Source organism: Arvicanthis niloticus, chromosome 1 (genome assembly GCF_011762505.2).
Source record: "Arvicanthis niloticus isolate mArvNil1 chromosome 1, mArvNil1.pat.X, whole genome shotgun sequence".
Classification (NCBI taxonomy): domain Eukaryota; kingdom Metazoa; phylum Chordata; class Mammalia; order Rodentia; family Muridae; genus Arvicanthis; species Arvicanthis niloticus.
This window is the reverse complement of record NC_047658.1, coordinates 126,637,776-126,654,370: the sequence shown is the minus strand read 5'-3', so window position 1 is coordinate 126,654,370 and position 16,595 is coordinate 126,637,776. Positions and strand designations below refer to the sequence as shown.

The following is a 16,595-nucleotide window of genomic DNA, read 5'->3' as shown; positions in this document are numbered from 1 at the left end:
AAAGTAACCCAAGTTCAGAAAAACATCAAACTTTCTCTCTTAAAGATATGCTTCTGCTGGGCAGTGGTGGCGCACACCTTTAATCCCAGCACTTGGGAGGCAGAGGCAGGGGGATTTCTGAGTTCGAGGCCAGCCTGGTTTACAGAGTGAGTTTCAGGACAGCCAAAGCTATATAGAGAAACCCTGTCTCGAAAAAATGACAAAAAGATAAGCTTCTAACTTATGCATACATTTATTAGGGGTGAGGCATAGACATGTGTCATGAATTGGACAGGGGTGTGTGATGGTATTGTCAACTTGAAAACATCTATAGTCATTTGGGAGATAGGCTTCCTGGGCACATCTGTGAGGGACTATTTTGATCCTGAGGGGTTGGAGGTCTTGCCACTGTGGGTGGAACCATTCCTTGAGCTGGAATCCTGGACCATATAAAAAGGTGAGAGCTAACAAGCTGGCTTAGCAGGTATAGGTACATGGTTCCAAACCTGATGATCGAAGTTTCATTCCCAGAAACCATACAGTGAAGAAAGGGCCAACTCTTAAGTTGCTCACTGACCATCGCATAGTGACACAAAGGAGTTTACAAACTTACACAAATAAAGGTTCGACTCTAAAAGGTTAGCTGAGAGTACACAAGCATTCCTTGCTTTGTGCTTGACAGTGGTGCAGGTGACCAGCTCCCTCAGGCTCTTGCTGCTCTGACTTCCACATGGTGGATGGACTACAGCCTCAACAGTGGGCTCAGTAGAACTTTCCTGACCTAATAAGTTGCTTTTGTCACAGTATTTCATCACAGCAGGAAAAGAAACTAAGACAAGGTCTCAAGAGGCAGAAAAGGTGTAAAGAAGGGAGGTGAAGAGGCTGAAAGAAAGCGGCATGCAAGTTGTTTGTGGACAAAAAATCACCAGGAAAGCTTGGGCAGGCAGAGAGTGGTGGGGATCAACCAAAGGATGCAATTAAACATAAAAATTGTAAAAAGTAGTCACTCTGAGGTAGATACTATTTATTAATCTTGGTTTTCCTCTCATTGACATCAACTATCTTTTCTAAATTTTGGATTGGATTTAATGTCAAAAAATACAGAAATGTAGACAAAATTATTCAGTAACAAAGCCAGCATTCTGAATCCAATACAAAAATTAGTCACTGATACATAGCTCAAACATAAACAATTTTATTAAAAATAAAATTGTAACACAATATATTAGTAATGACACATCAAATAACAAGATATTGACAAAACTAATGAAGAGGGATTGTTGGAGCTCGCACTAGTGATCTCCTTTAAACAGGAAAAGCTGCTAGCCTAGTGGTTCTGGCCCCATCTGCACAATACAGGAATACAGAATCGGTACCCCCACCCCCTGCCCCCAAAAAAGTAAAACAAAAACCTATGTGTAAAGCCACCTTCAGATATTTGAATGAGATCTCTCTAGGACCAGGGCTCGAGCAGAGATGGTTAAAGTGCTATCAGTATTGAGAACTACAGGTCTAAAGTAATCAACAATATAAAAAATGTCCCCAAAACAAAATCAGTAAGCTGACCAAATCATTTCTTTCATCTCAGAAAAAGGGAGGAGGGGCAGGCATCTGCTTCCTACTGTTATCTATCTATCCATTGTTTGTCTATATTCATTGCCTATACTGTTTTAATAAACAGCAAATAGTGAATGTTAAAACAAGCTACCCAAGTGGAAATTCTCACTAGTTTAAATTACACTCTTTAAAACAAGGTTAGCTTTCAGAAACAATCTCACATTTTAATTTTGCATAGATACTCAAGTCTATCTGTTCAACCAAGGGGAGCCAACAAGATGTACTAGAAAGTATTTATTAGCATCAGCTGTATAAATGTATTCATTCCAAGCACCACAAATAAGCTTTGTGGTGCAAAGAAACATCTGACAGCAAGTGTGGAAGACCAAGTGCTTCCTCTAAAACTGTCCAATCCTCCTTTTCCAAGATAAGCGTCTTCAAAGTCAAGAGCATGAACAAAACCTTTTTCATTAAAAATGCAGACACAAAGTATTTTGTCTGCAGCTGTACCACATCCTTGACAACTCTCCATTAGGAGATTCAGTAGCAATTAGTTATTTATCCCCAAACTCTTCCTCATTTTTCAGGTTTGAAAAAAGTATTATGTCAAGTATGGAAAAGAACTTTTTCTTTAGGTCTCCTCAAATTCAATGAATCCCATTTCTTCAGATCCTTCTGTCAGGACTCCATGTCAATCTCAACTCCTTCATTCTTGTCATCCAGTGTTTCTGTCAGGCTGTTTGTGCTCACATCTTCAAGAGCTGCCAGATCAATAGGGGGTAGAGGGTTCCTCCAATACTGGAATGTATTATACTGCCAAAAGTCTTCATTCTGCTTTAGGAAAGAAGAGAAAATTATCACTGGCTTAGAAAACAACACTCTCCCAACACACATGCAAACACCAGGAAACTGCTTTATTTCAATGCGGCAGGCTAACATACCCAGTCAAGAGTACTCAGAAGGCTGTGTGGAGGAGCTGTAAGTTTAAAGCCAGGCTGAGCTACTCTGTCTCAAAAACAAATGGGTAACTACACATATTCCCAGTTACACTGATTTACTTAGGAGTGGCACATACCATGACAGAGGTCAGCGGGACAACTTTGAGAAGTATTCCTTCTACTATTTGAGTTCTGGGGACTGAACTCAAGTCCTCAGGCTTGGCAGCAAGGGTATTTCTTGCCAGTGCAATAACTACTTTTTAAAATTCCTTGTTTGGAAAATAAACTCAAATAAAATTTACACAGTCTTTCATTTTCAACAGATAGTTTTGATTTTGGATAAGGCAGTTTACATGCCCAATCAAATCTGTAGATTTGTATTTGCTAAAAATCTAATTTTAAAAGAATTTCCTACAATGACATCTTTAAAAAATTGTATATATATTTTAATGTGTCTGGGTGTTTTGCCTGTACTATGGGTATGCCTGAGGAATCCAGAAGAGGGCATCAGATCCCCTGAGTCTGGAGTTTCTAACAGACTGTTCTTAAGCCATCATGTGGGTTTGGGAATTGCACCCTGGTCCCCTGGAAAATCAGCCAGTGTTTCAATGAGACGTACGAGATTTAAAACATATATACACCTTTATAACCTACTTGTTCACAGATGTTTAGGACAGAGATTAACATAGAAGTCAAAATATTTCATGACCTTCAGTAAAGTTTAGGGATATAAACATGATACAGTGAAAAACAATAAATTGACAATTGATAGGACTGACAAACTACCAAACATTAAGCACTTTACCTTAAATGATTACAAAATTACTTTAAGTAGTGATGCTAAAATCGGCACAACATCCTCAAAATACTCCATGCAAAGAGAACTGCCCTGGAGCCCCACACAGGCTGATAGATGCTAATTCTCAATCTGAGCACTCTGCCCAGATCAAAGCCTTCCTACACTGCGTTAAGTTTACACTTGCCACCATAACAGTGTTCACCAGAAACGACAGTCATGTGTACATACTGCTCTAACGATAAAAAAAGAAACAAAACCAAGTGAAATTAACTTCAATCTTACTTGTCCCAATATAGCCAATATATTGTTTCAACATTTCAACACTCAATGGTATGATGCATCTTTTACAGAATTAAGAGTGTATCTTACATTTCTAGTAATAAAGTGGCTACATGGTGTGCTCAGGAGCCACATGACAACATGGTGACCAGGGTGAGCAGTCAGCGTTTTATGGCTTTTAGGCAGAAAGAATTAAGTCTTTGGGGAATTTAATATTTGGATAAAGATACAATAAAGTCAAAAGACGTAGGGCGTTGAGATGGCTCAGCACACACACAGAAAGACAAGGGGGGAGAGAGAGTATAAACTGTAGAAAAATAGGTAAATCTTGAATAACTTTGACAAAAATCGCTGACCCCACCTCATTAGAAATATGAATTAGGATCATTGTGAGGATTAAAAATTAGCATAGTAAATGTTCACTATTGGTAGGCATCACATATCCTTAATAATGTGTCACTAACCTTTCCTCTAGGAAAACACTTCTGCTGTTATTTAGCTGTACCATGCAATAGTAGCTAAGCAACTGACTGCATAAAATTATACTGTTATTAAAAATACATATTATATATAACATATATGCACTCTTGGCTTTGTCTCCTTAAAGTATATGTATACGTTAAATTATCCCCTCTATATGCACATATAAGCTGTGTATACACATATGTGAGTGTTCATATGAAACAATAAAGGTCACATCCTTAAATTTGACAGCACAAAGCAGGCACTAGTACTGTGCTTTCGAACGAAGGCATCTGTGGCATCATTTCCTACACAAGACTAGAGCATTAGGGCAAGGATTTAAGCCCTAATCTGTGCAAGCAGAAATCAGGCAGACACTGATACCGGTTTGCTTTTTCTTACATCCTTTTCTCCTGGATGATTAGCTCTCAAAACAAAATTTTGTCTTTGGGGGCAAGAAACAAGAGACCTCATATCTTCTCATGGTTCTGCAGAAGAGAAGAAACTCAAGAAGCAGACCTGACAGAACACTCCTGGTCTTCTCCATGGTCTTCTGCTGGCTGTTACTTACACAAGGTAAGAGATGTCAGGTCTAGCCAACTGTGTCTAGCAAGTACAAGCTGGTGTGGTATCTGTTTACTGAATGCTTCCTTTCGCCAGCCTGTCACTCTCTCTCATCAAGTATGCAAATATAGCTAGACTGACTGCAGTTACATCTAATACTTCTGGAAGACTACGATTCTGTTCTAAGAAACCAATAACTTCACCTAAAAACAGTGACTGTAGTATTGAAAGATAGTCTCTCTAAACGTCTTTAATCTCAGCACTCAGAAGGCAAGAGGTTATGTGGATCTCAGGGTTCGAGGCCAGCACGGTCCAGGATAGTCAGGGATACACAAAAAGAAAATTTCCGTTATCTTACCAACTTTGTTACAATACAAAAGAACTAGAAAAAGACATTGGGCAGATGCATTCCAAGGTGGTTGAGTGTGGCAAGCTCTAAGAATTATGCTTGCTTCTTCATCCCATGCTTCACCAACTGATGCAAGAACTGCTTTAAAGGCTCTTGAGTCCCAAAGTTATGTCAAAGCTGTGCGATACATATACAATGTAGGCTATAAACTCACTTTTCTAGTCACATGTCTAAAATGAAATTAACAGTACACCCAATATGTGACAAGTTACTTCGTGTGTAACACAGCTCAGACCTTGACCCTTTATCATAACCATATTTTTAATTCCTGCTCTTTTACACTTACAACACGTAAGTTTGGTTAAGTTATATTTCTAGTGTATTCTGGATCACATGGCTAGCGGCTAACAAAACAAAGCAGCGGAGAGGAGAGTTGAGTCCAACGATCCATTCTCATAGCACTGAACATTATGAGTTAACGGGTCCTCTGATGAATGCTACTGGAAAGCTTGCCAGAAGTTCTACAATATTCGCCATCAAATCAAACGCTTCTGAGCTGACCCTCTGGGGTCCAGCCCGTCCGGGGCACCGGGCTACTGAGTAGCGGACCTACCTGGCTGTGCACCCCGTCGGCTCCTTGGTGGCTGTCCGCGCTCTCTACCCGGTCGCCGCCGCCCGCGGCCCGGCTAACCCGGGGTTCCTCCTGCTCGCCAGGAGGTGGCTCTCCGGGCTCCAGGCTACAGCTCTGCAGCTCCTGTCTGTCGTCCCCACCGCCGCGTCGCTTGCGGGGAGCAGACGCAGGCTCCGCCATGGTCCCCGCGTCCCCCTGGCGTTTGAGGGGCCGAGCCACCCCAGACGGCGGGACCCAGAGCGACGGTTCCTCGGGGAAGTCGCTGAGCAGGAGGCGCTTCCAAGGCACGCGGAACGTGAGCGGCTCAGCCGCACGCCGCTTGGCCATGGGCCAGGGATGGGGGGTCGCGCGGGCGGCAGCCGGAGGGCGGAGGGCGGAGGGCGGCCCGGAGCTGGGAGCTGGGCCGTCCCGAGGGCGGACCGGACGTTGTGGAGCCGCAGCCCAGCGCCGGAGATTCGAACCTGCGCCGTGATGCGCACGCACGTACGCCCACCCAGCGCTGCCGCTGGTTGGTGGAGGCTCGCTGCTCGCGTTCCCGAGCGCCCTTGCGGCCGGAAGTGCGCCCCTGAGGGGGGCGGGGCATGAGATGTGGCTAGTAGGAGGTTGCTACACCCTAGCGGCCTTAATTTTTACTTGCACGGTTGTTCGGTTTCGTGTGTGTGCGTTGCAGTCCCTAAGCGGAACAGGCGAGGACACGGGCAGAAGACCCCGCGGCCTCAGAGGTCCAGACGGGAAGTGGACTGGGCCCCTTCCTCTGTGCTGCGAACCTCGTGTGGCGGAGGTGTTTGCTTAGCCCGCAACGGCCCGCAGATTCCAGGACCTTCTGGTGTCTGGCAAAGAGAAGTGCAAACTGCGATGGGTTTGCTTCAGCCCGTACTTTAAGTCTTTTGGTAAAAGTAAAAAGTAATTTAAGGATAGTGGTTGCCTACCGTGCCCAAGGCCGTATGTTCCATCCCCGGTGCTGTAAGGAAAAGGAGAAAAAGCAGTAACTAAGCAAAACTAAGGAAGAAAATACGGCCATCAGCACTCCAAAGAAACAATCTTTCTAGAGCATGGAAGATCTGTTTTAGCTGATAGGTACTGAGAATCTTCCAAAAAAACAAAACAAAAAAAGACACGTGTATGGGTGTATTTATGAGTATGCACCATGTGCATGCTTAAACATCTGTATCTAGATGTGTACTCTAGTAGGTTGTGGAAGACCTGGGCCAGTATCTACCTGCACAGACAGCGTTATCGGAAGTGTACCATAGCTTTTTTGTTTGAACTCTCAATTTCCTGTTTGCAGTTGGTAGTTCCTCCAGCTGAGAGAGAGAGGAGAGAGAGAGAGAGAGAGAGAGAGAGAGAGAGAGAGAGAGAGAGAGAGAGAGAAAGGAAGAGGAGGAGAAGGAGAAGAGGAGGAGGGGAGAGAGGGGAGAGAGAGAGAGAATGAATTTAGTCCTACAAGTGATTTCTTGTGCGGAAACATTGTTCCAAAACGACAGAATACAGCGTGGACAGATTTGTTCCTCCTGTTCTCTCAGAATATTGCCAGTCCCACCCCCAATTCCTTGTGAAACTTAGCATGTGTACACAAGGTAGTATAAAGCATATGCTTGGGCCTGGAGAGAGGCTCAGTGGTAGAGCACTAGCTGCTCTTCCAGAGGTCCTGAGTTCAATTCCCAATAACCGCATGGTAGCTCACAACAATCTGTAACGGGATCTGATGCCCTCTTCTGGCACACAAGTGTATATGCAGATAGAGCCCTCATACATTAAAACAAAACAAAACAAAAAGACATGTGTATGGCTAAAATGACGGTAATAACACGCAAGTGTCTCTGACCAGTTTCAGAAGGGAACATCTGTGTGCCACCTCATTGTTACCTGTTTCTCTTTCCTGTGCTCAAATAGTCTTGTTTTGGACTTTGAGTTATTTATTACTTCTTTGTAATTTCCCCCTCTATCCACTCACCTATCTGGATTTCTAAGACGCTTTTGGTTTTGCTAATATTTTAAGCATAACTGGCATACAATAAGCTGCTGATATTTCAAACATGGAATTTTGCCATACAGATATGCCCGTGAAAACACATGTTAGTCACCTTAAAAAGCTTTATCTTAGCGGTGGTGTTGCACACCTTTAGTCTTAGAACTCGGGAGGCAGAAGCAGTCTGTGAGTTAGAGGTCAGTCTGGTCTACAGATCTAGTTTCAGGACAGTCAGGGCTACACAGAGAGACCCTGCCTCTAAAAACAAAATCTATAAATGCTAACAGCATTGTTCAAAAATGTGTTTTATTGTATTACAAAGTGGTCTTCTCAATTTAATGCTTTTTATAGCACCAGAGGTGGTTATTATTACTATTATCTTACATCATCAGCAAACAATATGGCCAATGTGAAATGGTATCTCATTATGGCTTCAATTCGTATCTCACTCAGTGAAGCTGGACATGTTTTTTGTATTTATAGATTTTTGGTTTTGGTACAGGAGTACAGGAGTTATAGTTACTGGTGTTCTTTGCTAAACAAATTCTACATTTACTATGTGGTTCAAATGATCAGTCCTATTTTTCTCTCAGTTTGGTCTGCTGTAAGAGGTTGATCCTTACACTACAATCTGCCTCAAAACCTACCATCTGAACTCTAATGCCTGCGTGGCCCAGTTTGGATGGCTAGACTTCAGTTCAAAGACACGTTGCATCTTTAGCCCTCTTTAAAAGCTAAAGCAGATGTCTTTTTCTCTGGTTTGTGAGAAGCTTTTTATTTAGTATGTTAGAAAACATCTTCTATGGTAATAGTTGGTGTTAGGCTCCTACTAATCTGTGTCTTATTTTCATTGTGTGGTGAATTATTCTATTTTATTTTTGAGACAAGGTCTTAATATGTATCCCTGGTTGGCCTTGAGCTCTCTAAATAGACCAGGCTGGCTTCACATAGATCCACCTGCCTCTGCCTCCTGAGAACTGGGATTAAAGGTATGAAATACCAGGGCCAGCCTTAATTTTCTTTTTCTTCTTTCATCCATTCTTTCTTTTATGTATATGAGTACACTGTAGCTGTATTCAGACACACCAGAACTGGGCATGGGATCCCACTACAGATGGCTTTGAGCCACCATGTGACTCCTGGGAATTGAACTCAGGACCTCTGGAAGAGCAGTCAGTGCTCTAAACCTCTAAGCCATCTCTCCAGCCCTTAACTTTCTTTTTATATGGCATTCATTACATTTATTATATTTGCACATGTACCTGTCACAGCACAGTACACACGTGGAACAAGTTGTGAAGTTAGTTTTCTCCTTCCATCTAGTAGTTCCCAGGTTTCAAATTCATATGGTCATACCCAGTGGCACATTCCTTAACCCACTGAGCAAACTCATTGGCCCTACAGGGCTTAATTTTAATGTAGCAAAATAAATCTTTCATGTTTTTGTTTGTCTAAACATTTAGTTTTGTCTAAATATTTTAGTTTCCTATTTTTCATTCCATACTTAAGTCCTTCATTCACTTGGAATCAGTGTGTGCACACATGTCTGAACGCTGAGAGGAAGGTCTGAGTCCATCCCATTCCCATATGGGACAGATGTACTTGCTCACTCTTGTGCAGCTCCTACTCCTGCTAACCTGAGATTTACAGGGTTGGGTATTCTCTATTCATCTCAACTATTCTCTTTGCAGTTGCATCTCAATAAATGGTATCTACATGGTTACAGCTTAACAAGCAGGTTTGACAGTAAAAGTGCTTACTTCCAAGTCTAAGAACCTGAATCCAATCCTTGTGACCAGTATGATGGAGAGAGCAGACTCCAGCAAGTTGTCCTTTGGTCCATGCCGTGTGCACAAACACTTTATTAAGAGGTTTTGACAGCTGTAGTGCAATCCTTGACTTTTTTCAGTATTGTCTGCACTACCCTTGGCCCCTGACTCTTCCATGTGGAACCATCTGTAGCATTTCCCTTGGGTCTTTTGAATTATAGTGGAATTACAGATGGATTTGGGGAGAGTTTTCATCTTTACAGTATCAAGTCCATTCCTTATTCAAGAGCTCTAGTTAGATTTTTCAATGTCCTTCATTAGAATCTTCTAGTCTTCATGATAGCTTCTACCTTTTGATCAGGTTTAGCTTGTATCTTTGCATATCTTTTTGCCCACGTCTTTACAAGACCTGAGAGTAGCACTTGTAGTTACTTTGTCCTTGGTGAACTAATCTACTTAGTCAAGGAAATGTGTCCATTTCACAGTGTGCTTTATTCATTGTTCTCTATTTTTCATTTCACTGATTTCTGTTCAATTTGTTGGGTTTTTTCTTCTCTCTAGTTTGTCCTCATGGAGCCTAAAATTGAGTGTAGCCTTTCTAATTGTTAGCCCAAGGTCACCTCAATTCACTGTATTGCTGAAACAGGTGCTAGGATGGTGGGCACACAGCAGGACCAGCTGTCTTTTCCAATACTGACGTGCAAGCTGCAATTCTCTCAGCTTTCCTGCCTTAGCTGCAGTCTGCGCTTTCTGGTATGTTGCTTTTATTGTTCTTGAGGTTTGAAATACATTTGAATTTTTTTCACTTCTATTAAATAACCTGAAGTCTTAAATTTCATTTTAACGCCTTGGCACTTCAGCTGCACTTCTTTGCATTAATATTTGATAGTTCCTCTAAAGGTAATGTGCATTTTCAGCTGCTTTCAGAGTCTGTGTTTAAACTTTGTACTGCTTATGTAAAACATAACCTTGCTACCTATGTTCATACTGACCAAATAGTGTCTTCTACCAATTCTGACTGTCCCGTAGTTTGGTGTAAAACGCATGCTGCCGATCCTAACATGTTGAGTTCAGGCCCTGTAGGAGAAAACAAACTGAGAAGTAATCCTCTGACATTCACCTTCATAAATTCTCCTATTTTCTTGGTAAAGAAGTTATCCACACTATCTCCCTCTTCCACCCTCCCATGACAGTGTGCCAAGGTCAGGTGCGTTAACAGATAGGTCTTCACCTCTCAGGGAACCCTGGATGACTTCTGCAGTTTTGTAGATGGGTGAATGCAGCAGAGATAGTCTAAAAAAGTCCCTCAATGATGCATGTGTTAAAGGTTTGATCCCTAGTGATCATTTAGTGGTGAAGGCTGACTTTATGCATGGATTATCCTTTGATGGCTCCATACTTGATGGACTATTGGGAGGTGAAATCCATGAAGTTAACCTAACTCTAAAGGAACATGCTCCTGGAACTATTTCTGTTCTTGGTCTTTCCCACCTCCAGTTCCCTCTGCTTCCCAGCTGCCATGAAGTTATTAGCAGCTTCACCTCACTCCATGTTCTTTATCCCTCCCCCCACCCTCATGCCCAGGTAAGTGATCGAGGAGTGAAGCTGTGAGACAAACTACTAACCCATTATCCTTTTACTTTAAAGGTATGTTGTCACAGAAATAGAAAATTAACACTACAGAAAGGACGAGGGGCAGAAGAAATACCAAGTCAGAATGAAGAGTGTAGTCCTCACACAGCAGCCTTCTGCTGAGGCACTGTGGAGTCGTCTGGCAGAAGTCCTGAGATACCACTCACCCAGTTGATAAGTAAGAATTCAGAGAAATGACTCCAGATGATAAGAACAATCTTCTTGAAACTTTTTTTCCTGCTGTTAGCCTTTGTAGTTTATTCTATCATTTAACAAAATTAAGGATCAAGACTAATCTTTTTCCTTGGAAGATTCCAAGTGCATTATACTGAACACGAATGAAATAAAGTGAAAATAAATACTATACACCTTGACAAACGCAAACCTCAAAAACTCATTGAGTTTCTAGAAGCATAAAACAAACAAACAAACAAAACCGCTAACAAAGAGTCGAGAAATGTGCTCAAATAATGTTCCTGTTATGGCCATCATTACATTGAGGGAAACAATCAAGAACTGTTATAGCAATTGGTAGACTTTAATATTTAAAGAAAAATTAAGTCCATATACACATTAAAAATATAGGAAATTTCACGCAGACATGAAGCTTCCAATTCAACCTTTCTGGCAACATTTAGAAGGTGAATTTCACATAAATCCCATACACGTTACAGTTCCCAGACGTGATCATTTCATAATGTGAGTTCGATAGTCTCCCTATATTTTATATGCCCTATCTTGCTCATTGATCAAAACCTAAATCTTCACCTCAGAAAATGTAAATTTAAAAAGAGCAAGCACATGATCACTTTATGAAAAGAGAACATTTGTGTATAGCACTAATTTAAGAAAAAAATTAAAATTTCAAGGCTTACACATGTCAATTGCTAGACCTAAATATAAAAAATACAAAATTAAACTCTTCCAGTGACACTTCTATTATTGATTTATTCCATATTTTCAAGTTTAGAATATATTAACCTCAAAAGTCACAAGAAAAAAAGCAATGCAAATTTATAAGGAATATTTTTAAAATATTCATGATATGAAGAAAAAATAAATGAAAAATTGATTTCAGATTTAAGTAAAATACATAATTTAGAAATGTAAGTAATAATATTAAAGAATAAAACATAACAGAAAAGGAGTCCTTAGGTAACAAGCCCTCTGGTGTCAGTCTGTTCTTACCTTTGTTTTTTTAAAAAAATTAACACCACTCAATGAATAAAAGCATTCCTAAATAACAACGTAAAAAGCATGCATTCCTTGCTGTTCACTGGATGTGTCTTTTAAAATACATTTCTTTTAGGTTATTTTTTCCCCTTAAAAAAATAATTCTGAGAGATATTTCCCACTTGTACAGAGATAAGAATTTCCACCAAATGAACATTTGTAAAATAATAAGCAATGGAAGAACAAGAAATGATTTTAAAATCTGTGGACTTACAGAGACTAAGAAGTAAAATTTGCTTTGTGGAGCCATGTACTACATAATGGAAGGACAGATGACAAAAATCCCCATATTGTGTAGAACTCTCCCACCTAGAAAGATACCAGATCCTATAGACTCCCAAACCTAAGCAACACAAAGGCTCAGAGACTTAAAGTAAGGCTTCCTATTAAAGCATGGAAACAAGGCAGTTATGTCACTAGGACATATTAAATCCATCTAATCCAGATGTCAGAGGTCACACATTAGTGAAACACTCAGCAAGAACTTTCTGTTCTTGTAGAAGTTAAAACACAGACCACCTCTGCTTTTCTAGCTAATGGAAACAGAATAACAAACATTAAAACTAACAAGGAAAACTCCCTCTGAAAAGGCCTCCCTAGAGGTAGAAAATCAGAGCAGCACGTGCTGTTTCAACTTCAGCACTGTTTCAACTTCAACTCGATCGGGGGACAACATTAGTATTATTCTCAACTTCCATGAATGGCTGCTGCCTAGGGTACTGAAGACACAGACCACAGGCATTAATTTATCCCTAAATTTCATACTCAGAACTTTTCACATTAATTCTATTATGATAATTTTCACTAAAATACATGTTAACTAAAAAGTGCTTGCTTTCATAAGCCACATACTTTAAAGATATCATTGTAAACATCACACTGACAAGCTTTGTAATTAATTTCTAATTTGAAATTATTTCAGATGGGCAGATTTTTATTCTTATTTTTCCAGTTTCTTAACACTGCTTTAAAAAAGAAGCTTTTGGGCCTCTGAATATTTATATTTATACATTTCAAAGGGATCCAGGAATTAATATAAGATTCAGTTTAATGTGGACAAAGACTTTCTCTGTTACTGTAGTTCATGAATTTTAACCTGTGATACAATTGATTTACCATTTCATACATGACATGTTTGATGTTCTCTAAATGCAACTGAACTTTAAAAAAAAAAAAAAAAAAAAAGCTAATTTGAACGGTGAAAGAATAGTTTCAAATTCTCTAAGTATACTTTACTTAGGTCCAATGAGAACAATTCCAGTTCTAGATGCTAAATATGACAGAAGATCCTTTTAAAAGTAACACAGGCAATGCTAAATGCAAAAAGGAGATCATGGACTTTAGTACTATCAGTGATTAATTAATATGGCAGACTTGCAATAGCTTCATGAAAACTGGAGTTTATGTTTATTTTCTTAAAGAAAGACAATTCTAGGCCGCAAAGAAAAAGGTACTTGAAGATAGTTCCTCCATTAGATATCTGCATGGGAGATATTTTCTTCATTTTTTTTTTTTACTTGTGTGGTATAAATTGGCATGGTATAGTATATTTCTGAAAAAAGCAATAGACATCATTAAGAAAATAGACACTATTTCTAAATTTTGTTAGGAATAAGAAGGCACCACTGATTTGAGGTTGTGTCCTGTTGTCACTGATAGTTTACTGTGAGTTGCTTATTTCAGCATTTACCCTTATTAAATGTTTTCTGGGTAATACCACTTAAGACCGTTATTGTGGCTTCCGGACCACAAACAAAACACATTCATAGTAGTATTTCATCATAGACAGATCATTCACAGTATATGTTGACAATACAGATTCTTTTTCCACCTGTAATACAAACAAAAATCATAGTAAGCTCATGATGGCAACACTAGTAACAAATACCAAGAAGTTAGTAGTTGTAGACACTATCATAGGCATATTTAAGCAGATCCCCATGTTAGACTAGTAGCACCATAATCCCTTTACAAAATAACAGGTCACGTAAGTTCAGTATCATACCTGTAACTACAAATATGGTGTAGGGGAGATGAAAAAGGCCAGAAGAGATGAAGTATTTCTTTGAGACCTGCCTTCCCACTGTCTACCTCCTCCAGAGCCTAGTCTACTTGATATCTGTCAGTAAGTGATTACCCAGGCCATTGTCAGCTACCATTACTGAATGTCTATTTCAACAGGAATTGCAGCATCCCTTTTACATGTATATTGTCTCAAATCTTTACAATTAAGAAAGCTATTGAATATTAATCTCTCTATCTGGAGGAGAAAAAGAGAAGTGAAGAAGCCAAGTCAGTAACTGCTATAATGCCTATATTCTTGTTTAAAGGCTTTCCAAGTTATATTTTAGCCCTGTGTCTTTCCATTCTTACCTCTAGCTGGAATCCATACTGAAGAACAACGTTTTTAATATCCTCATAGCTCAATTCTATAGACAGTTCATTTGCCAGATTTTCAAAATGGTATAGTAGAGGACCTATGGTTTGAAGATACTATGAATGAGTTACATGAACTTAAACATGCATTAATAGCTTTGTACACTAAATTTCAGATGAACTAGTTTGAGTAGGAAATAGTGTAAAAATGAAAAGAACCTCTACCTTTGCTGAGGACAATTGTTCAAACCTCTCAAACAAAAAAACATTCAGTTTCAGCTAAGAAAACATCTTCATGCCACAAGTGTATCTTCAGATTACCCTAGATGAGTTAAAAATAAATCCTACATCCAACTTGCTCCACTTACAGTCTTCAAAGAATATACTGAGAGAAAGAAAGAAAGAAAGAGAGAGAGAGAAAGAAAGAGAGGGAGAAAAGAAGGAAAGAAAGAAAAGAAGGAAGGAAAGAAGGAAGGACGGACGAATGAACAACCAAGGAACAAGAGAGACTGTTTCTGCTCCTAAAAGGCCTTTCCATCCTATATGTAAACATTATCTTCTTCAATTTTTAGGTAGGATTTTTCAATATAGTCTAGAAGACCTTGAACATCAGATTCTCCTGCATCAGCTTCTCAAATGCTAGAGATCTAGTCATGCTGGACCCCATCTATTTTTACCCTACCTAAACCACTAGAATAAATGACCATGAATATAATTTATAAGTTAGCATACTTCAAAATAAGTTGTTGTTCTTTAAAAACCTACTCTTTCTGAGACAATATCTGACCATATGTTCAGTCCTAAACTATATTAAAGCCTTTTTACAGAGTGCAGAGCCTCCCAACAGTCTTCCCAGCAACCACATGGAGGCCAGAAGAAGGCATCAGAACTTCCTGGAACTCTAGTTAACCAAGGCTGTGAGCTGCCACCATGTGGGTACTGGGACTAAACCTGGTCCTCTGCAAGAGCAGTAAGATGTTTTAACCACTGAATCATCTCTACAAACCCTTGGTCTATTGCTTTAAGAGCATCAGAAAATACAGTTTGTAGGTATACACTCCCTCCAATATGCCACTTATATTTTCTTTCCTTCTTTGTTTGATCTCAAAAGCCTATAACGCCCTATCCCTCAAACTCAAACTTTAGCTATACTTCAAAATTTTCCTGAAATCTAAGTCTTCTTCAGCCTGATTGTTCATTCTTGTAATGGCTAACCTTGTTTGTCAACTTGATTTACCTGGGAAGAAGTTTATCTTTTAATTGAGGATTGTTTCCATTAAGATTGACCTGTGGGCATGTAAGAGAGGCAATTTCTGTTTGCTAAATAATATAAAAGGGCCCAGTCCACTGTGACAAAGCCATGCTTAGACAGGTGGGCCTAGGCTTTTTAAGAAAAGTAGGCAAGCAAGGCAGAGAAAGCAATCCAGAAAGCAGAATTCCTCTGTTGTTTCTACTTCAAGCTCCTGCCTACCTTGAGTTCCTGCCTTGGCTTCCCTGCATGATCGACTATAATCTGTAAGCTAAAATAAAATAAAACTTTTTATAGTACAACATCCTCTAAAACTCATTTACTTCACTGTTACATTACACACTACCTTCAAGTAAATGTCAGCATTCTCTAATTTACAAACTAACCATCGAGCATTATGACACACAGTGTGTGGTATAAGTGTACATGTGTGCACACAAAGATAGATCAGAGGATGACACTGGATGTCCTTCTCTATCACGCTCCACCTTATTTCTTTGAGACAAGGTATCTCATCAAACCTGGGGACATATATGGTGGTGGCCAGCAAGATTCAGTGATCCTCTTATCTCTGTCTCCAACAGAATTAGGGATATAGGCATGTATGTGCAGACATCTGGCTTTCCCTTTTATACAATTTATTTTTATTTTATTTATATTACAGGTATGTGTCTGTGTTGTGTGTATGCCACATGTGTATAAGTGCCTGCAGAGGCCTGAAGAAAGATCAGATTCACAAAGTGCTCAAGTTACAGGCTGTTGTGAACCATACAACATGGGTCTGGGAACCAAACCCCAGTCCTCTGAAA

The 16,595-nt window shown here is 39.8% G+C and overlaps 2 protein-coding genes and 1 long non-coding RNA gene across 5 annotated transcripts in view; 1 reads left to right on the top strand and 2 right to left on the bottom strand.

Moving 5' to 3' along the window:
* Positions 1 to 1,158: 1,158 nt before the first annotated feature.
* On the bottom strand, positions 1,159 to 6,063 carry C1H9orf40 (chromosome 1 C9orf40 homolog). Of its 2 annotated transcripts, none has more exons than XM_034490135.2 (2): positions 5,541 to 6,063; positions 1,159 to 2,370 (listed from the first exon to the last, which is right to left on the bottom strand). In XM_034490135.2, the coding sequence occupies exons 1-2, from the start codon at positions 5,883 to 5,885 to the stop codon at positions 2,215 to 2,217; spliced, it is 501 nt and encodes a 166-aa protein (XP_034346026.1). In that variant the 5' UTR covers positions 5,886 to 6,063; the 3' UTR covers positions 1,159 to 2,214. The 2 variants fall into 2 exon arrangements, with proteins under 2 accessions (XP_034346026.1, XP_034346029.1); XM_034490138.2 differs by having other exon boundaries at positions 1,159 to 2,367; positions 5,541 to 6,061.
* An 853-nt stretch (positions 6,064 to 6,916) lies between these two features.
* On the top strand, positions 6,917 to 12,245 carry LOC143435479 (uncharacterized). Its single transcript, XR_013105821.1, has 2 exons — positions 6,917 to 10,049; positions 10,944 to 12,245. It is a non-coding gene; the product is annotated as an uncharacterized LOC143435479 (long non-coding RNA).
* Carnmt1 (carnosine N-methyltransferase 1) overlaps positions 10,915 to 16,595 on the bottom strand; it is a 35,981-nt gene continuing 30,300 nt past the window's right edge. For both annotated transcript variants that reach the window (XM_034522471.2, XM_034522480.2), the window contains 2 exons: positions 14,535 to 14,638; positions 10,915 to 13,992 (listed from right to left, as the gene is read on the bottom strand). In XM_034522471.2, coding sequence (XP_034378362.2) covers positions 13,891 to 13,992; positions 14,535 to 14,638 — 206 coding nt within the window. In that variant the 3' untranslated portion in view covers positions 10,915 to 13,890. The remainder of the gene's footprint in view (positions 13,993 to 14,534; positions 14,639 to 16,595) is intronic.